General features: G+C 42.4%; 2 protein-coding genes and 1 long non-coding RNA gene across 3 annotated transcripts; 1 reads left to right on the forward strand and 2 right to left on the reverse strand.

Annotated features, from left to right (window-relative positions):
• Window positions 1-10,371: 10,371 nt before the first annotated feature.
• On the reverse strand, window positions 10,372-14,089 carry LOC135095861 (uncharacterized). Its single transcript, XR_010264531.1, has 2 exons — window positions 13,153-14,089; window positions 10,372-12,514 (listed from the first exon to the last, which is right to left on the reverse strand). It is a non-coding gene; the product is annotated as an uncharacterized LOC135095861 (long non-coding RNA).
• Window positions 14,090-16,343: 2,254 nt separating this feature from the next.
• LOC135095936 (zinc finger protein interacting with ribonucleoprotein K-like) lies at window positions 16,344-19,862 on the reverse strand. Its single transcript, XM_063997085.1, has 4 exons — window positions 19,827-19,862; window positions 18,000-18,012; window positions 17,550-17,651; window positions 16,344-17,329 (listed from the first exon to the last, which is right to left on the reverse strand). The coding sequence occupies exons 1-4, from the start codon at window positions 19,860-19,862 to the stop codon at window positions 16,401-16,403; spliced, it is 1,080 nt and encodes a 359-aa protein (XP_063853155.1). The 3' UTR covers window positions 16,344-16,400.
• A 1,911-nt stretch (window positions 19,863-21,773) lies between these two features.
• Window positions 21,774-22,325, forward strand: LOC135095937 (general transcription factor II-I repeat domain-containing protein 2A-like). The gene has a single exon (XM_063997086.1). It carries the CDS (start codon window positions 21,774-21,776, stop codon window positions 22,323-22,325), a length of 552 nt encoding a protein of 183 aa, XP_063853156.1.

The following is a 22,325-nucleotide window of genomic DNA, read 5'->3' on the forward strand; positions in this document are numbered from 1 at the left end:
GGGTGCCTGTGCACACAAAAGAAAGTATTACATGATCATGTTACACAGTAGCTACATATATCCATCACATATATATATATATATATATATATATATATATATATATATATATATATATATATATATATATATATATATATATATATATATATATATATATATATATACATACACCACCCCTGCACTGGATATGCACACAGTATACATAAATTATTGAAAACTTTATTAATGCCTAACAGGACCTTGAGGCTGTGAGATACCTTTCACTCAAAGGAAACACTGATGAAGTGATAGATTATAACAGTAACACTAAATTTAAAACAAAAATACGTTATTGTTAATCTTACCATCAATGGCCCCAGTAACCCTTGGGAGATTTTTGATCCTGAAGAACTGTTGTGCAGTTCTCCTTTGATCAAGGTGTGTTGGAGGCATCTTGATTTCCTGCACCGACTTATCACTCAACTCGGTGCACACACACTCAAAGACTCTGCTGACGCTTGCGTAGGTCTGAAAGCAGATTATAAGCCATTAGTTTTCATTTTATTTATTTATTTTAAATAAGATACATCTTTGTTGCAGGCCCCAAAAAAAAAAAAAAAAAAAAAAAAAAAAAAAAAAAAAAAAAAAAAAAAATCGGTCACAAATTTAATGATCCTTCTGCATGTAATGCAGTGTTCTTTCAATCACTGCCATCATATCCATACACATATTACTTCAATCACTGCCATCATATCCATACACATATTACTTCAATCACTGCCATCATATCCATACATATATTACTTCTGCTGTCAATTTTTTTTTGCCAGCAGTATAGTAAATTAAGTTATCCTTAGGGCAGTGTTAGAAACATGTCAGAAATAAACCTAACAAGTCTAGAAATATTTGTACACATGAATAATAATGGGGTGGGTGAGGAAGGGGGAGCCCCAGGGGTGCTTGATGGCAGGTTTGGTAAGGTTTGGTTTTGTAAGGTTAGCATCATCCCTCATCCCTCCTTATTAATTATGCACTCACATATTTTGACACCAGGAACTAAGCTTGACAAGTTCCTAACACTGGATTACAGCGTTATAAACAGTGGCATGCAGGAAGTTGACTTTAATGCCTTTTATCCTTGAAAGTCAGCCACTCTTGAATATTATTCACCACAATGAACATCAGTTTATTCACCTACAAAAGTTATTTATGGAATATTGTGCAGTTTGTCAAAAAAAAAATTAGTAGTAATTGTTTAGAGTCCTCTCTTGTCCTTGTTACACATCTATCCTCTTCCATTCTTTCACAAACCTCTTGATAAACCTGAAACACATAGTATTAGATGGGGGAGAAGTGTCCCCGTCCTTCAGGGGTGTTCCAGAGGTTATGCTAACTGATATTAGTGTCTGTAAAGGTGGGTCTAGCCCCTGTGGTTACATTAGATTAGGTAATGTTTCAAATATACCTAAGTGTGCGGTGACTAACCTAACCTCTGGCAGCCTCTGGGGGGCCTTAGCCCATCCCCTGGACTCCTGAAGGGCAGGGGCACTTCTTCCTCACCTTAAAGTTATGTTTTAAGTGTATCTAAAGGTATATGCGAAGAATGTAAGAGAACAGACCAGTAATAAGGTCAGGGAAAAGGCTCCCTGACAATTACCAAAACAGCCAGCCCCTGTGCTGAAGCATGCAACACCAGCATATCTTACCTGCAGTGTCTCCAATGACATTTTGGAAGGACCCACTGGCAAACAATCTCAGGGACAGCAAAACCTGGGTGTAAATTGGTAATTACCAAATCACAAGAGGATTAGGTCTGCCGAGGGAAGTGATATTTGAGCATGAGCTCATTATCACTCAATGCCAAGGGGTCAAGGCAATCCCAAAAGAGCTCATTATCACTCAATGCCAAGGGGTCAAGGCAATCCCAAAAGAGCTCATTATCACTCAATGCCAAGGGGTCAAGGTGATCCTGAAAGCGTGGCTTTCAGGATCACTGGAAAACATGATTCTGACGACTCCTTCCCCATAGGTCTTGTTCAGTTCGCGTTGGATCGTCTCCGCCAGTTGTTTTTCGTTCAGTATTTTTCGCGTCGTGCGCCGGGTGAGGAGGACGGCTAGGGGGGGTGACTGGCGGGTGCTGGGGCTCGGCTGACTGGCTGGGGTGTTAGTTGGGGTGTGTTCTGGGAGGTTTGCTAAGCCTGGGGTGTGTTCTGGGGCATTTGAGAAGCCTAGAGTATTTTCCAGTGTGTTTTCTGGGGTATTTTCTGCTCTTGCATTAGAGAGGTGGACAGAATAGGGGTGAGAGAAAGAAGAAAGTCTTGTGGGGCGAGGCCGTGGAAGGAGGGGAGGCATGCAGTTAGCAAGATCAGAAGAGCAGTTAGCATGAAAATGAAGAAAGAAGGAAAGAGATTTTGCAGCAGCACATGTACCACCAAAAACCAATGCATGGAATCAGGAGGACTACAAAATAATGTTAAGAGATCCTAGTAACTGTCTAAAGAAAATATTGAGAGTAATAATATAACACTTATGGGAGACTTTAACTGCAAAGAAGTGTGCTGGAAAGAATGGACTGCAGAAGAGGAAGAAAAATGATGGGGAAATGCACAGCTAAACTTAGTAATGTCTAACACTATGACCCAGTGGATTGGGGAAAACACCAGATTTAATGGGGATGAGGAGGCACCAAGGTGCGATCTACTGTTTACCAATGAACTTGACATCATTGAGCGGATAAATTTTCATTGCTCTTTGGGCAAAAGTGATCATCTGTTAATTGAATTTAAATTAGGCAAGACTTTAATAGAAACCAGGAGGGGAACTTACAAGAGTGGAAGATATTACAACAGGAAGGCAGATGTCATTGAGCTGAGGAAATTCTTTGTGGACACAGAGTGGAAACAACTGTTCATGGTGAGAATTAAGCAGGAAAAGCAGGACAAGTGAGGTACATTTATGAAAATCTATAATGAAGGGGTCAATAGATAAACACCAAAGATCACAATTAATGAGATGGAAAAGAAAGAAAAGATGCAGACTAGCAAGTGGAGAAAAAGTAGCAGCTTGGAATAGATAGAGAAAAAGGAGGACAAAAGAAATGGGAAGAATTTAAAATAGCAAGAAATGATTATGTCCAAATCTTGAGAGAAGAGGGAAGGAATTAAAAGAAAGATGTAGTAGACAAGTGCAAGAATGACCCAAACTCTTTTACAGATGTGTAAACTGAAAAATGAAAAAGAAACAAAGTATAGATTAAAGGTAGATGACTTTGTTTATGAAGATGCTCTGTCACAGGCTGAATTAATGAACACACGCTTCCAGCCAGTATTAACCTGAGAAAACTTTGTATGAGAAAGAGCACCACACACGGACAAAGTGTTGAGAGAACATCAAGTGGACATTCAAGAAGTTTAGAAAATAATGAAGGATTAGGATGTAAGTGAGATTCAAGGGCTGGATGTGTCAAACTGGATAATGAAGGAATGTAGCAATCAGCTGGCAGAGGTGACACATAATATAATAGTGTTTTCATTTAAAGAGGGGGAAGTCCCTCTAGACTGGAAAAGAGCCAATAGAATACCAATTTTCAAAGGAGGTAATAAAGAAGAACCACTGATTTACAGACCGGTGTCCCTAACAGGTGTTATTGCAAAAATATGTGAAAGGATTGTTAAAGACAGGTGGATGAAATATCTAGAAGAATCATACACACTGACTGGTTCAGAAGAGGAAGATTGTGTCACAAATTTATTGAGTTCTTACCATAAAGCAATTGATATAATCCAAGAGAGGGACGGCTGGTCAGACTGTGTTTACTTGGATCTATAAAAAGGCATTTGATAAAGTACCACACCATGATTACAGAAAATTCAAAATGTTGTGTGTTTGTCGGGCAAAACACTGGACTGGATAACAGACTTCTTAAGGGGCAGAAAAATGAGAACAGTAATTGAGGGTGAAAAATCAGAATGGTGCAAAGTTATGAGCAGAGTTCCACAGGGAACACTTCTGGCTCCTGTAATGTTTGTAGTATATATTAATGACATGGTGGATGAAGTTGTCAGCCATACAAGTTTATTTGCAGATGACACAAAGCTGTTGAAAAAGAGTGGAAAATAACATGGATTGTGAAATGTTACAGAAGGATCTGAATAAAATACATGAGTGGAGTAGGAGACTGGAAATGGAACTTAATGCAAAGAAATGCAGTGAGGGAGCACGGGAAGAGCAAAAGAAGACAGACAAGATTCTACACCATGGGAGATGTAGAAATTAAGAAAACCAAAAAAGAAGAAGATTTGGGAATTGCAATAAGTGATAATTTATAACCAGAAAATATATAAACAATATTGTCAGGGGAACCTGTGAGTGACTGAGAAAGAGAGAAAGATGAAAAGGACATTTACTGACATGGATGAAAAGATGATCAAAAAGCTGATAAAATCTATGATTCAACCCAGACCGGAATATTCTGCAGCTGTTTGGTCACCTCATGATAAAAAAGAAGACCTGTTTGTATGGGACTCAAGACACACAAAAGGACATGGTATGAAATTAGAGATGACATCGTGGAGAAGAGACATCAAGAAATACAGTTACTGAACAGAAGCACAGAAATATGTAATAATTTAAATGAAACAGTGATTCAAGCAAAGAACATTCACGAATTTAAAGCCAAACTGTGCACTTATAGATGTGGAGACAGGACAGCACCAGCATGCCTCTTTTCCTGTAAAACATAACTAGGTAAATACAAGGTAAATACACACACACACACACACACACACACACACACACACACACACACACACACACACACACACACACTTTTATGACTAAATGTACTTGTCTTTCTCAATTTTACTGTAACCACAATATAACATCCACAGCTACTGAATTAGTGCTTTATGGAAGGGCCTTATGAAAACAGAGAGAGAGAGAGAGAGAGAGAGAGAGAGAGAGAGAGAGAGAGAGAGAGAGAGAGAGAGAGAGAGAGAGAGAGAGAGAGAGAGAGAGAGAGAGAGAGAGAGAGAGAGAGAGACCATGAAATGACAAAACCAACAATACTAATACTAACTCTGCCTCACCTTGCCTCCTTATTCTGCTTCTCTTCCACACACACACACACACACACACACACACACACACACACACACACACACACACACACATCTACAAAACTTCATATATGTAGAGATGCTGTATTATAAAACTGAGTGGAAGTTCAAGAATGATGACACCAATACTAACTAAACCAAATCACTGAAGTATCAAATTACAGAGAAAAAGAGAGAAGGAATTAAAGAAGAAAAAAGTAAATAGAATAACAGGGAGAGAAGGAATTAAAGAAGAAAAAAAGTAAACAGAATAACAGAGAGGAAAGGTAAGGAAAGGAGAAAGAGAGAGGAGCAAAGACAGGGGGAGAAGAAAAAAGATAAAAAAGACTAATAAACAGGAGAGGAAAGGAGAAAGAGAAAGAATAAAGAGAGGGGAGGAGGAGGAGGAGGAGAGAGTGGGAGAGAACTGAGCAGAAAAGAAAATAAACAAAAATAGAGAAGAATAAACATAAGAATAAAGGATAGGAAAGGAGAAAGAAAGAAAAGAAGAATGAGAGGGGAGAAGGAGAGACAGTGAGAGAAAGAAGTGAATAAAACAAAAGAAAATAAACAAAAATAGGGAAGGCTAAACAGAGAGAGAGAGAGAGAGAGAGAGAGAGAGAGAGAGAGAGAGAATAAAGTGGGAATAAGAGAAAAAGAATTAACATTTTTACAGCTGCTAACTTTGTCGCCTATAAAGATTCCACCAAAAACTGTGGAATTGAAAAAAAACAATAACAATGTTCCTAACTCTTTCTCTCTCTCTCTCTCTCTCTCTCTCTCTCTCTCTCTCTCTCTCTCTCTCTCTCTCTCTTTTGTCAAAAACGAAATATGCTACCTAACATAGGGTAAAATTTTTGTCAATTCAAGACCGATGTCCATGAAATGAAAATGTTAAAAAATGCCACCGCCTTCCAAGTGTGAGTCTCGAAGACTTGTCACATGGAGAGATTGAGAAGGTTGAATGTACAGCCGCTGGGACAACAGAGGGAGAGAAGAGACCTGACTGCGGTGTGTACACTGACGAATGGATTAGAAAAAGTGGACCAGCAGGATTTGATAACATGAGACGTAAGAGATTCAAGAGGACATGGATAGAAATTGAAAAAGGCCACCTGTACAAGGGATATTGAAAAAGGCCACCCGACAAGGAATGTTAAAAAGAGCACCTTTCCTCAAAGTATTGTAGAGACATGGAATACTTTGGAAGAAGATGTTGTTCACGCAAGATACACTCAGGGTTTCAAGGACAAGCTGGACGATAGTAAATGGGGCAGCACCAGCACAGCTTCCCTACTTATATACCACACACACTTATATATACACACACACACACACACACACACACACACACACACACACACACACACACACACAGAGGAAAAAATACTACTTCTACTACTATTACTACTAAACTGCCTTACATATAGCTACAGAACCAAGAACAGTAGTAATAGTCTGAATTTTGACATAGGAAAACATGGCAACTTTCAACACCCTTCCACTGCAACAAGATACAATTAGCAGCACTAGAGATAATGTGGGAAACTTTTATAGGTATCTGCGAGCAAGAAGGGGGATTAAAAAGAATGTATTTGGAATTTCTAGCCACTATGGTACAAGTGAAGATGTGTCAGAAAGGTTGGTGATTAAGGAAAGGTGTACCAATTAGCAGATAAAGGGTTAGAGGTGAATATGGCCACATCATATAAGGAAAAATGTAATCTGGCCACACCAAATAAGGAAAAATGTAATCTGGCCACACCAAATATGGAAAAATGTAATCTGGCCACACCAAATAAGGAAAAATGTAATCTGGCCACACCAAACAAGGAAAAATGTAATCTGGCCACACCAAATATGGAAAAATGTAATCTGGCCACACCAAATAAGGAAAAATGTAATCTGATCACACCAAATAAGGAATATATATAATCTGGCCACACCAAATAAGGAAAAATGTAATCTGGCCACACCAAACAAGGAAAAATGTAATCTGGCCACACCAAATAAGGAAAAATGTAATCTGGCCACACCAAATAGAGAAAATGTAATCTGGCCACACCAAATAAGGAAAAATGTAATCTGATCACACCAAATAAGGAAAAATGTAATCTGGCCACACCAAATAAGGAATTTGTGTAATCTGGCCACACCAAATAAGGAAAAATGTAATCTGATCACACCAAATAAGGAAAAAATGTAATCTGGCCACATCAAATAATGAAAAATGTAATAGCAGTGTGCACCTGGGACAACATTTAAGTACAGAATATGAGAAAAAGTTTAATGGATGTGTTTTTCCTCGTGGTGACCGGAGGAACCCTTGACAGCAGTAGTTCATCACCACAGCATTAAATAGTGATGGCAACAATGACTCCTTTCCACCTTCTAATTTGGCGATTCTGAGAGACTTCCCTTCATAACTGGCAACACACACCCGAGAGAGAGAGAGAGAGAGAGAGAGAGAGAGACGGGTGCAGAGGAAGAGGTGGTCAATGTTGGTGTGATATTATCGTTTCTATCTCGGGGTTCAGTTAGGTTTAGATTCATTCAGTTCACTAATTTCACAGCTGGTTCCTTCACTGTACAGATCACATGTTGAATAGCCGTCATATTTTGCGCAGAAATAAACAAATAAACGGTTTAATTGCGTCTGCTAATAAGTAGGCTACGGTAATCCCCCCCAGAAAGCTTCTTATAAAATTTTCTACATGTAAAAAATATAAATAAATAAACAAACAAAACAATAAATAAAAAATGCAATAAATAAAATGCATCTGAGGTCTGCTCTGAGTGACCACCTCAACACAATTTCCCCAAAAAATCTGGTCACCGCCTTTACACCTCCACAAACTGACACCTGCTGCAAATGTGACCCCCTCAGGACAGCACAGCCTGCACACCACCAACACTCACACGCAGCACCACCGAGGCACGCACAGCACTCGCAGCACCACCGAGGCACGCACAGCACTCGCAGCACCACCGAGGCACGCACAGCACTCGCAGCACCACCGAAGGCACGCACAGCACTCGCAGCACCACCGAGGCACGCACAGCACTCGCAGCACCACCGAGGCACGCACAGCACTCGCAGCACCACCGAGGCACGCACAGCACTCGCAGCACCACCGAGGCACGCACAGCACTCGCAGCACCACCGAGGCACGCACAGCACTCGCAGCACCACCGAGGCACGCACAGCACTCGCAGCACCAGGACAAGTGACGGGACGACGCGAAACAAGAGGTGGAATGCTCAGGGGATCAAGTCGTGCTTCGAACTTTTGGCGCGTTTTTTGAACATACCTTCGCTTCACTGGGCCGATACTCCCCATTGCCCACGCCAAGCACGGGACCTGTACAACTCTTGCCTAAACATAAGACAGGGAAGCATCGAGGTGTGGGAACGGGCGTGGCTCCAGGGACTAATACGCACGCCACCTTGTTCTGAAACCCCATCTCTGTTATATTCATCAGGATTTAGTTGAAGTGACACGGGTTTTACAGATGTTTTAGTTCTAGTGGCAGATTAAAAAAAAAAAATAGATATATACATTGTTAACCGGAGAAAGCCAGGGTAATCATCTCTGGCATTGAAAAATAGTGGAAAATAGCGTTTTTAAGGAAGTTTTTAGAGTTCCAGAGACAGATCAACAAGATTTCTTCATTGTTAACAGGAGAAATACTCTTGAGAACCCGGCTAGTCATCTCTGTGGCCTTGGAAAACAGTCGTGTTGAGAGAGCTAAGCGTTTCTGAAAGCGGAAGTTTGCAGTGACTCGGTGCAGTGCAGTCAAGGCGTGCGCGCGCGCGCGCGGCCAAGCTTGTGTCAGAATGGTCACGCCACCTCTAGGGTTTTGTGGAAATAACCTCAACCTGATCATCTTAAGACAGCGACTGTTCATTTCTGGGCAAAAACTTTCTTTTATTCCGCAATCTACACAATGAAGGGATTAGCAATGGATTTAATGAACTGCATTAATCCAGACATAACGTAACCCTTGGATGAAAACGCTGATGTCATTACAAACCTCCTGAGTGCCCGAATAATGCTGAGGGGACGGGGGGACGGGGGATGTCAGAGTGGAGGCAGGAAGAGAGTGGATGGTGGTGGTGGTGCCGGGACTGTGTGGAGAGACGAGTGAAAGGGAAGTCAGCAGGAGCGAAGTAGACATTCGGGCAGGTATAGTTTTGCAGGACAGTCAGGACGTGTATCACTCAGCCACCTCTCTCTCTCCCCACTCCCGTCTTCCTCCCCCTGCCCCCATCCTGCTCTTATCCCCGCCCTCTCTCTCTCTCTCTCTCTCTCTCTCTCTCTCTCTCTCTCTCTCTCTCCGGTCCTGCAGACCGGAGAGCTGCACGGCATCTTGGATGCTGTGTCCCCTCTGTCAGGGCAGCCTAAACGGGGTTATTATATGTGACTCACAGGCAGCCCTTCATGCCCTTACATCTTCGAACCCTGCCCCTCGTCACCTGGTGAACAGGATCTTGACAGGCCTGGCTCTGGCTCATGACTGGTCACTAGATATCAAGTTTGTGTGGATCCCTCACGTGTCTCGCTGTCTCATGGTGACGCCGTGGATCGCCTGGCTAAAGCTGCATGAGGACTGCCTGCCCCTCACGCTGGCCCCAGCCCCTCCCTCCAGTGCCTCAAGTCCAGGATCCGAGCAGCTTCTCTACTCTCGACCAGCATCAGGACGGATGACCAGCGGGCGGCCAGCGTCACCATTCAGCACCATGATGCATTTCGTCATCATCGCTTTGAGCACCGCCGTCAGGGCCTGTGGGTCCGAAAACGCAGTGTGGTGTCGGCGCGGCCGAGACTCTGCTACCGACTCCTGTGGCAGGTTGCGGGCTTGGCAGACGAGCTTCATTATACCTCCTGTCCCTGTGCCACTCTCCTGACTCCAGTAACCTGCAACACTACTGCCTGCACTGTCCTGCTGTGGGAGACCTGCTCCCACGTGGACAGCCTCTCCTTGACGTATGCCAATGCCTGCTGCAGGAAGACCACCTACCTGCTCGTCATGACCCGCCACTCACAGTTTGGCGGCTGTTAGCTCACCATAATTTTTTGCCTGCTAACTGCCCCCTTATGTATTTATGTTCTATGATGCCTTTTGAAGTTAAAATATCACAAGTTCTATCTTGTCTTATCTACTTTCAAAGCCAGCTTCACTCTATTGTTAATTCGGTGCTATATTGTTTATTCGGTGCTATGCTTGTTATCTACAGGGAAAAAAATATCTTCACCGTACTTTGGCTTATTATCTACAAGGAAAAGTATCTACACTGTACAAATATTTATTCTGGAATGATATATAGCATAGAGAGAAAATGTAATTATTTTTTTCTTGTCTTCATATTGTAGCGATGAGCAGCACGTACAGTACATGGGCTAAACATGCTACATAGACGTCAGGAGCTTGTTTTGTCATCATCCGCCAACACAAGTAGTCTCGGTGACTGAAATGTTCTTTGATCGATGCCTCACATTATTTTCAATATACGAATCTTCGCATCAAGCCAGGATCTTTCAGTTCCTTGAGTACGACCTCCGATGTTAGAATCGCCGTAATATTGATGATGATTTACGGAAAAATGATGAAATTTGAGTTGGTTTAAATTAGAGTAAGCTGGCGAGTCATTGGAATGGATTACTGAGCCTTCAGCGACTTCTCTCTGAATGACTGGGTGAAGTGTCTCACGGTCTCTTCTTGGAACTTCGACGCTACAACAGACATTCCACTCCTGCGTCAGACTCTAACCAGACATTTTCTCTCCAAACCAGAACAAGTGTTTTCCTTGTTCTTGATGAGTACAACCTTTCTTGTTGTAGATCACAATATAAAGTGTACATTGCATACAAAAGGTTCATAACACACAGATCGCAATATTAAGTGTAGATCACATACCAAAGATGATTCATGACAGGTAGTTAACAAGCCAAACCAGCACCGTTAATTCATGACAGGTAGTTAACAAGCCAAACCAGCACCGTTAATTCATGACAGGTAGTTAACAAGCCAAACTAGCACTGTTAATTCATGACAGGTAGTTAACAAGCCAAACCAGCACCGTTAATTCATGACAGGTAGTTAACAAGCCAAACTAGCACCGTTAATTCATGACAGGTAGTTAACAAGCCAAACCAGCACCGTTAATTCATTTATGTCTGCTGTCACTCCCTTTGATACGCTGCCAGACCATAACCTGCTTGCCTTCATCATGTCATTATCTGAATTATCAATTTATACTGTCAGGAGTAGTTTTGTATGGTGTTTTCTGTAGACTGGCGCAATAAATTAACAAACTCTCTCTCTCTCTCTCTCTCTCTCTCTCTCTCTCTCTCTCTCTCTCTCTCTGTACAAGATAATGAAGCCACGCACACATTACTCGTCTGTAGTGGCAGATAATTGGGTATTGTTGGGTCGTTGATGCAAACTATCATGATGGCAGTTGTACCCCGCCTGGCTGTGATGCGGTGCTTGTTGGGTGGTTAACGCTGTGACGGAGGGGCGCGTGGCCGTGGGTGTGAAGGCAAGTGCTGGGGAAAGAATGCTTCATCTGTGTCTACCAAGCCTGCACGCTGCCTGTCCAGGGGGTGGGAGGAAGGCAAGGAGGGAGGGAGGGGCAGGCTGGTGACTGAAGCAGAGAGGCGGGGTGGGTGCTGCGAGTCTGGCGAGGCAGAGGGAACCATCTTGTCACTCATGAACCTCGTAACACCTGAGCTCATCATTAGTATGACGAGTGTAATTGCTTATAAACCTTCAAATACCTGTGATAACTGATACGGCAGATGTAATTACTTAACCACAGTGTAAATTACATCTGTGGCGGCTAACCTGACAGGTGAAACCACTTAAAAGCTTCGTTAAACACATCCCCACTTCCCCTGACTAATACAGCACCACTCAACCACGTATATATCTTGCAATATCTCTGTGGTGACCAACATGACGGCTGTAATACCGACCATTGCCTACGCTGTTATGTTAACCTTGTAATGCAGCAGCTGGAACCACAACCAGTCTGAAATGCCTGTTGTGGCTAATGACAGACAGAACCACTTGGCAGCTTCGTTGTAGCCTTTGATTGGTCGGGAAATATTGCGAGTAAAACTACTTAACCCTTGTATAGCACACTTATTGACCTTGTAATAACCCTGTAGTGGCTGCCATGACAGGTACAACCACTTCACACCTCGTCTTGCCTCTGTAGCTAATACCACTAGTACTACTAATACCACTAAGATTTTGTAATACCCACTTATAACCCTTGTAAAACCTACTTATAAACTTTGAAACATCTCTGGAGTAACTCATGTGACAGGTAGACCCACTTTATCACTCAGAAACCTTGCAATACCAATGTGGTGACCAGTGCGCTGGGTTGGAGGAGCGGGAGGCGAGGCGCTGTGCACACGGCGGTGTCTGGGCGGGAAAAAGGTTTCATTATTGTCAGATGATGCGGTTAAAATTTCTGGAGATTTACTGCCACAATTTCTGGAGATTTAAAAAATTCTGACAGTTGAGATTTTCATTGTTAGTATTTATTACAAGAATGAAATATTCTTATTGTAATTTGAAGTTACGCAGTGCAGTATTTATCAATTATGCAACTCTTAAAGGGACGTTAAAAACAATTATATGTATTGTTTGCAAGTGTACTTACATCTATATTTTTATACGTAGAGGAATTGCTAGTAAGGATTATGAAATAAGAGCAAGGGTTGGAGACAGTAGATTAGGACGCCTAGCATACGCAGATGACACAGTGTTAGAATAGCAGAGGAGTACGGGAGGGAGTGCAACATTAGATACAGTGACAGGAAATGTTAGGTGACAATATAACAGCACAGGAGGAAGCCAGTGAGTGCTGGGAAGCATTGTGCTAGAAGTAGTAGATAAATGTATATAATTGATAGAGTGAGTATGAGGAGAAAAGTAAGGGAAAATAAATGAAGGGGAAGCCAGGAGGATGACAAGCATGATCGATTAACAAGTATGCAATTAACAGAAGCGTGTGGAAAGGAATGGCTTACTGTTTGTACAGATCACAAATTACTTACCATTACCGGGAGGGAGATCTCATGAAGTTAGAGAGATCACGAACATTACAAGCAGGTGGAGTTTAGGGCTCCCAAACAGTACAGCAGTAGAGGCAATCTGAGGTGAGATGTGATGAAGCACATTCAGGGACAGGGTTGAGAAAGGAAAACTTAATTTACTTAGGAAGATAGAAGGACTCGGCGAGGAGAGATGGCTTGAAAAGATATTTAGAGCAGAGGGAACCTCATCTTGGAAAAAAAAAAGAAAAAAAGAAATGGAACAGTGGAAACGAAGAACACAAAGGAAGAACGGCAGAAGTTAGGCGACAGGATGGTGAGGAAGAAAATAGAGAATGGCAGGGTCAGATGGCAGTCAGGAATGCAGAGAAAGACCTGAGGCATGTAGGAGACTGGGGGAGTAGATTGTTAGTTAAAGCAAGGATAAGAACAGTAGAGGCTAAAGCCAGGAGAAGGGATGAGCAGGCTTGTCTTCTAATGCTACAGTTTAAGCCTGTATCTATTTTGTCTTTTCTTTTTTTCTTTTTTCTTTATTCTTCTCACTTTGGATTGCTTTTGTCTTTTGTTCAGGCAAGAGTTTGGAGGATCAGGTAAACAACAAGGGATTCAAAGATTTAGCTGTCTTCTAATGCTACAGTCTAAGCCAGTATCCGTTTTCTCATTTTCAGTTTGCTTTAATACTCTTCCTTCAACACAGCTGCCTTCTCACTCCCCTGTGACACCCCCCCCCTCTCTCTCTCTCTTTTTATAACTCCCTTTCCTCTGCATTTACAAAAGCTGTATGACCACTGATGTTTGGCTCACTCGTCTCTTAATGGAAACTGTGCACAATTGCTTGAAAAACTTCAGTGTAAATGGAATGATTAAATGTCGAAAATATAAAGAGAGGAAAGAGATAAAAAAAAAAATGAAATTATTAATTGTCAAAATTATAAAGAGAGGAAAGAGATGAAAAATTAAGAAGTATTAAATGATTAATTTTTAAAAGTATAAAGAGGGAAAAGATGAACAGAACTTAAGAAAATAGAATAATTAATTGTCAAAAGTATAAAGAGAGAGGAAATGTGTAAACAGATGAAAAAAAAAAAGTTAATGAAAATAGTCAGGAGAGAGAGAGAGAGAGAGAGAGAGAGAGAATGTACACTACTAACATTTATATTAAATATTTGTTGTAATGAGAAGGGACCAATACTGTAGTTTGCACTTTTGTTAGGTCAAGAGTGCTAATGAGGGAACCTTAACCTGCTACTGTACGTCTTGGTTATGAAATTGTTAAACTGTGTGTGTGTGTGTGTGTGTGTGTGTGTGAAAATAATTCACCAGTTTGTGTTGTTGTTCCTAGTAAACCAGTACTGTTTTGCTTTGTTTTGTTTTCCTAGTTCACCAGTTTTGTTTTTGTTCCTCCTTTTCTTTATGCATTTTGTTTCCCAGGCTTGTTCTTGTTTCTTGTCCTTGTTCTTGCCCTGGAGTGTGTTAGCATTACAGCACCAAGACTACAATGTAATGTGTTCTTGGCCAGTAAAGTGAGGAACTGACACAGATTGGTTCATAACTCCTGTGTGAAGAGAAGACAAGAGAAGAGAAGAGAAGAAATGAACAGAGGAATGTGTGATTAACTGGTAACACTTGTATGAGGGAAAGAAGAGAAGACAAGAAAGAAATGGATTGAGGAATATGACACAAATTAATTGATAACACTTGTATGAAGAGAAGAGCAGAAAGAAATGAACAGAGAAATATGACAGACAGACTGATTGATAACACCTGTATGAAGAGAAGAGAAGAAAGAAATGAACAGAGAAATATGACAGACAGACTGATTGATAACACCTGTATGAAGAGAAGAGAAGAGGAGAAAGAAATGAACAGAGAAATATGACAGACAGACAGACTGATTGACAACACCTGTATGAAGAGAAGAGAAGAGAAGAAAGAAATGAACAGAGAAATATGACAGACAGACTGATTGATAACACCTGTATGAAGAGAAGAGAAGAGGAGAAAGAAATGAACAGAGAAATATGACAGACAGACAGACTGATTGATAACACCTGTATGAAGAGAAGAGAAGAGGAGAAAGAAATGAACAGAGAAATATGACAGACAGACAGACTGATTGACAACACTTGTATAAAGAGAAAAAAGAAATGAAAAGAGAAAAATGACAGAGACTGACCACTAGAAGACAGTGTTGTGTTAGGCATCAGAAGACTGTGTTATTAGTGTTGGTGTTCCTTTCCTCTTGAGACACCCTGTATAGACCTTGGTGGTGGTGTTCACCTGCAGAGGTGTCAGTGTTGGGACGGCAGCCAGTGGTGGTGCCCCAGCAAGCCTTACAAGCACAGCACACAAGCCACGGGGGAAGTGGTCAGGGATGAAACACTCGAGATTTACAGGCCAGAAAAGTGTTTGGTGAGAAGCAACATGCATTCACACAGGGAGGGTTAAGTGTGACCAACCTGCCTGTCCCTGGACCCCTTCCCTGCAACACAACACAGTCAGCAGCACCAGCAGCAGTGCAAGAATATATTTTGCAATTTCTTCCCAGTTCAAAGACTGGATGTGCCTGTGGAGCAAGTAAAGGTGTCTCAGTGATTGGTGATGAGGGAAAGGTGTACCAAGTGGCAGTCAAAGGGTTAGTGGCTGGCCAAACGTGCACGACTACACTCGCCCTTTGGACGCTGTGCATCTTTGTAACAGCCTTCAATGCTGCGCCACACTGCCGACTGAAATGCACTTGAGGCAAGGAGAGAGAGGGGCTGCCTCACTACAATATATTCCTGTAGCTGAGGCCCTGTATACTACACCTGGTGAATACACAAACACTTGAGGCAAGGAGAGAGAGGGGCTGCCTCACTACAATATATTCCTGTAGCTGAGGCCCTGTATACTACACCTGGTGAATACACAAACACTTGAGGCAAGGAGAGAGAGGGGCTGCCTCACTACAATATATTCCTGTAGCTGAGGCCCTGTATACTACACCTGGTGAATACACAAACAAAGGTTTACTGCACACACACATTTATTGAAAGTCACACCTGCACTGCCAACAAAACAAATGCTGGGGCCATGACTCCCCTACACCACCACCACCACCACCACACAAAACTGCTGGGGCCATGACTCCCTCACAGCACACACACAGGCACGGCCACCACCACCACCACCACCACCACCACCACCACCACCACCACCACCACCATCACCACGGGTACAGGTGTGGCCCCATGTGTCCACACACCACCACCTCAGAAGTGGATCTTCACGTGCTGGGCAATCTCAGCCTTTGTCTTGAAACACTTGCCACAAACATCACACTCGAACTCCCTCACCCCAGTGTGTCTGAAGGCGTGTTCATTGAGACGAGAAATGGTAGGAAATCTTTTCCCACACTCATCACACTCATAATTTCTAACACCACTGTGTGTCAGGGTGTGTGTGGTGAGGTTAGACTTGTGGGTAAATTTCTTCCCACACTCACCACACTCATAATTTCTAACACCACTGTGTGTCAGGGTGTGTCTGGTGAGGTTAGACTTGTGGGTAAATTTCTTCCCACACTCATCACACTCATAATTTCTAACACCACTGTGTGTCAGGGTGTGTGTGTTGAGGGAAGACTTTTGGGTAAATTTCTTCCCACACTCATCACACTTATAATTTCTAACGCCACTGTGTGTCAGGGTGTGTGTGGTGAGGTAAGACTTGTGGGTAAATTTCCTGCCACACTCACCACACTCATAATTTCTAACACCACTGTGTGTCAGGGTGTGTGTGTTGAGGTTAGACTTACTTGTAAATTTCTTGCTACACTCACCACACTCATAATTTCTAACACCACTGTGTGTCAGGGTGTGGTAGTCAAGGCCTTGTCTGGATACAAAAGTTTTGTCACACTGCTGGCACTCAAACTTGCTCTCTCCTCTGTGGACAGAGCTGCCTGCCTCCAGGTGATTCTTGCCACCACACCTGTGCCTCCCCACACCTGAGGCTGGCTGCTGCTGCTGCTGCTGCTGTTGCCGCCGCCGCCGGCCGCTCATGCTGCTGCCTGGCCTCACGACCTCCACCGCAGCACCACTCCCGCCAGCACACGCTGCGTCCAGTCCTGCAGGGACCCTCGGGGAGGCCAGACAGCCGTCAGTGCCAGGCAGGGCGGCGGCCTGGATGCTGGCCTGGTCTGTGGAGCAGGGAAGAGTGGCAGCCATTACAAACTGTACCCACGTCTCAGAAAGAGCCATTTCTGCAAGCACTGACCAACGTGATGCCGTCTTTGTCACTTGTGGGACGGGTCAAGTCACAAACCCTTCAGTAATTGTCAACTACACACACACACACACACACACACACACACACACACACACGCACACACACACACACACACACAGAGACATACTCACAATAGGGGCAAGAATGGTACAGCCTCAGGAGTGAACCAGGGACATCCAAGCACAGTGCAGCACAGCGGTGCACAGGTCTCCCCTCTCTCTCACAGCAAGTGCCTGGAAGAGTGCATCACCTTGGGTCAGTGGTTCTTAACCCTTGGGTCACAGCCCAAAGTTGGGTCACCCACCCACACTTCACTGGGTCGTCAAGGACACAAACACAGTTTTTCCCCAGTATACTTGTTCAAAATGTTATCACAGTATTAATGCTGTGTACAGAATACTTACTGTTCAAAATGTTATCAGAGTATTAATGCTGTGTACAGAATACTTACTGTTTAAAATGTTATCACAGTATTAATGCTGTGTACAGAATACCTAACTCATTAACATCTAAGGCTAACCAAATCATGCACACAGACAATTTAACTGAGGTGAAGAAAAAAAAAAAAAAAAAAAACTCACATTTGCCCCCGGCCTTTCAACATAATTTGAATTTAAATGGAGTGTTTGTGGGAACTGTCATTCCAACAGCAACGTTAGTGGTGATGGGAATGAATTAAATTAGAGGGTAACAATCCACCGCAACAAGTGGATCCAGCAACGAGGATCCGGGTGGAGCAGATTCACCACTCCGGAGAAAAGCGACATCATTCCGCTCAACCTCCACCTTACAGGCCTAACCAAACTAGCTAACTTAACCTAACTAAAGTAGCTAACCTAACCTAACCAAACCTAACTTAACCTAACCTAACCAAGACTAACTTAACCTAACCAAACTAACTTAACCAAACCTAACCTAACCTAACCTGACTAAATTAACCTAAAGTAGCCAAATAAAACCTAACCAAACTAACAACCTGACAAAACTACCTAACCTAACCTAACCAAACATAACTTAACCAAACCTAACCACACAAACCAAACTAACTTAACCTAACCTAACTTAAGTCACCTAACCTAACTGGCAAGGCAGAGAAATGAATAAGAAGTGGTCACCTTGTTTCTCTTCACAAAATGTGGCGGTGCGCTGGAAATAATGGCAGCAACAGACAGACTTCTTCCTCGCACTAACTCAAATATTTCAAATTGAGCGCTTCTCCCTCCTCAGGATGAAGTAAAGCGCTGTCATTGGCTAAATTAATCCCTCATGTTTTAATTGGCCAGCAGCTGCATTCTCAAACAAAGGAACCAATCACCGTGAACAATTTCACGCTTGCCAACAGATGTGACATACACACGCACGAACGAACACCCCCTCACCAGGGTAGACCAGTGCCCTTCTCTGATAAGAAGGGTAAGGAAAGCCACGTTAATACTGGGGAAACAGTAAAATACCGTAAGGTTTGGCGCACCTGCAGATCCGCGCTGCCCTTACATTCATCTGAAATAACCTCTACCTGTCTATTCATATGTCAAGAAAGGGTAGCCATGCAGGTGAGTCAAGCAGGTGAGTGAGTCCAAACATCTCCCGTCTTTTCCTCTTTCCGCAACTTCCTCCCTCCGTGGGGAAATAAGAAAAGTTTGTTGTCCCGTCCCGGAAGTTCTCCCTAAACACACCGCTCCCTCCCCTTCTGTTCCTTGTGGTGGTAACAGCGTCCATTCTTGCCATTTTAAGGCGATTTTTGGCCAGACACACTCACCTTGACTTCCTTTTCCTCACTTCTAGTAATTTTGGTGTGGGCGCCGCGTTCATGTGAATTTTGGTGTTCTTTGGTCAATGTTTACACGTACAACTTCAAACCTTCCTTCAGGACGCCATGAGATTCTGTTAGGCTCGTAGAGTTCAGAACTGCCAGATTGTTTTGGCCATATTATCGTACTACACAGGTTGAAATTTTTGTACTTCTGGTAAAATTGTCGTACATATGTAATTATTCCAAATATTATGCAAAACTGCCACTTTCGAAATACAGCAAAATTCTATATATGTATATATATATATATATATATATATATATATATATATATATATATATATATATATATATATATATATATATATATATATATATATATATATATATATATATATATATATATACATATATAGAATTAAGTCATTTCGCCCACAGAGGCGTCGCATTTTGATCTTGATCTTGATGGTACAGGTGGTACAGGATCACTCCTGAGCCAGGCCTTTGGATCGGCAACTCCTGTAGAAGGAGAAAAAAAAAAAAAAAAAGAGAAACGAACAGCATCCTCTATCCTAATTGTTCATACACCTGGCACGCCACATTCTCTCCAGAAACTCTTTCACCGCCTCAATCATCCTTTCATTCGCCTCTCTACACCAGGGGTGTCAAACACGCGGCCCGCGGGCCGCATGCGGCCCGCCACACTACGAGTACTATGTGCGGCCCGCGGCACGTCTCATATTTCAGTCTTACAGTTGGTCTTTTTACAGGAATGATTAAGCCAGCCAGCCCTTTGCATTTTAAAGTCATTATATAAAGATATAAAGATACTATTATATTTTTTGGGCGGTGATGTTCCTCTGTGGTATAGTAACTCCCAACCTCGTCAAGTGTGTGTGTGTGTGTGTGTGTGTGTGTGTGTCCGGCTCGCCGCCACCCGCCAACATTCTCTCTCTCTCTCTCTCTCTCTCTCTCTCTCTCTCTCTCTCTCTGTGTGTGTGTGTGTGTGTGTGTTATTGTTAAAAGTATTTTTCTTAATTAAAGTAAGTGATTGCAAACACAATGTCACCAGCAGGAACTTTACCATCTGCTTCAAGTTTTCTATCGTGTTTTGTAGTGAATGAATTATTCTCATATATTTTTACGTAAATCATGTGACCATTTCGTCTCGTCGACTGCGTTCCAAAGCCAGTGACTATAGGTGACGAGAATACACGTAGTCGTACGGGCCCTGCTCCGTAATATACGTACATGTATTAGACGTGACCATAACTCGTCATTCCTCCGTCTCACCGAGAATCGGCCTTTGACTTCAGTCCTGCTTTGTCCTTCGAGAGCGTCACAGCGTCAGATTTTGGTGTGACTCTTACTGCATAATCATCTCATCATGATTTCCAAGAAGCGAACAGTTACTGAAGAACATCATGTGATGCAGGAAAAGTGGAAAATATCTTACTTTTTTGCTGAAGTGAATGGAAAACCAACTTGTTTGATTTGCAACCAAATTATAGCGGTGTCAAAAGAATATAACATTCGGCGACATTACACAAGCACTCATGCTTCAAAGTATGATGTGTATAGTGGAAAACTTCGTGAAGAAAAAGTAAAGACGCTAGAACAGTCTCTCAAAAGGCAGCAGTCAGTGTATCAGCGTGTTCATGAAGCCAGTGACACTGCAGTACGGGCAAGTTATAGGATTGCACGGGAAATAGCTGTGTCATCGAAACCATTTTCAGAAGGGGACTTTATAAAGAAATGCATGATGATGGCCGCAGAAGATATTTGCCCTGAAAAACGTAGATCATTTGCAAACATAAGCCTTTCAAGAAATACAGTTGCAGAAAGAGTAAATGAACTGTCAGAAAATCTTAATAGTCAGCTCAAAGAAAAAGTTGCTAAATTTGTAGCATTTTCTGTAGCAATCGATGAAAGTACAGACATTACTGACATAGCTCAACTAGCAGTGTTCATACGTGGTGTTGATGAAAATATGCAGGTAACTGAAGAATTTGTGGAATTAGTACCAATGAAAGGAACAACAACAGGGGATGATATATTTGTGAGTTTGACTGGTGCACTTGATAGGATAGGTGTTGACTGGAAGAAAACTGTGAGTCTGACAACAGATGGAGCATCTCAAATGGTTGGTATAAAGGCTGGCGTGACAGCAAAGTTAAAGGAAAAACTACTCACCCTGAATTCAGACCATCAAATTCACAGTGTTCATTGCATAATTCACAGGGAAGTGCTTTGCAGTAAAATATTAAAGATGGATCACGTTATGGATGTTGTTGTCAAGGCAGTAAACTTTATACGAGCGCGAGGTCTGAACCACAGACAGTTCAACTGCCTATTGGAGGAAACTCACTCTCACGGTCTGCCTTATCACACTGATGTTCGTTGGTTAAGCCGGGGAATTGTGCTGAAGCGCTTTTATGAATTAAGAAGTGAAATACAAAGTTTCATGCATAACAAAGGAAGAAATGTCCAGGAACTGAAAGACTATGATTGGCTTCAAGATTTAGCCTTCATGGTAGATATGACAGAACACTTGAATTTGCTCAATACAAGACTGCAAGGTCGCAATAAATTGGTGACAGACATGCATGAGTCCATTCGTGCTTTTGAGGTGAAGCTCAAACTTTTTGAACGTCAACTAGCAGCGAATAATGCTGCACACTTTCCTACACTGAAATCATTGCAAAGCACACCTGAGTTTCGTGGAATTATCAGCAGAGAAAAGTACTGCAACGTGATTTCCAAGTTACTGAACGAATTTGGAGAAAGATTTGCAGACTTAAAGAACCTTGAGAGTGATTTCTCGATCTTTCGAAATCCTTTCGCTGCAAATCCTGATGAGACACCAGAGGATATTCAGTTAGAACTAATTGATCTTCAGTGCGATTCTGCGTTGAAGGAAAAGTTCTCAAGTGTTGATATTGGTACATTCTATCAATATGTTGGGCCAAGATATCCTCGAATCAAATGTTTGGCATCAAAGATTATGTCAATGTTCGGCAGTACCTATGTCTGTGAGCAACTCTTCTCACTGATGAACTTGAACAAGTCTGGACTCAGGTCTCGGCTCACTAATGAACACCTCAACTCAACACTGAAAGTAGCCATTGCTCAGTCTCTGGCGCCAAACACATAG

Source organism: Scylla paramamosain, unplaced genomic scaffold (assembly GCF_035594125.1).
Source record: "Scylla paramamosain isolate STU-SP2022 unplaced genomic scaffold, ASM3559412v1 Contig2, whole genome shotgun sequence".
Classification (NCBI taxonomy): Eukaryota; Metazoa; Arthropoda; class Malacostraca; order Decapoda; family Portunidae; genus Scylla; species Scylla paramamosain.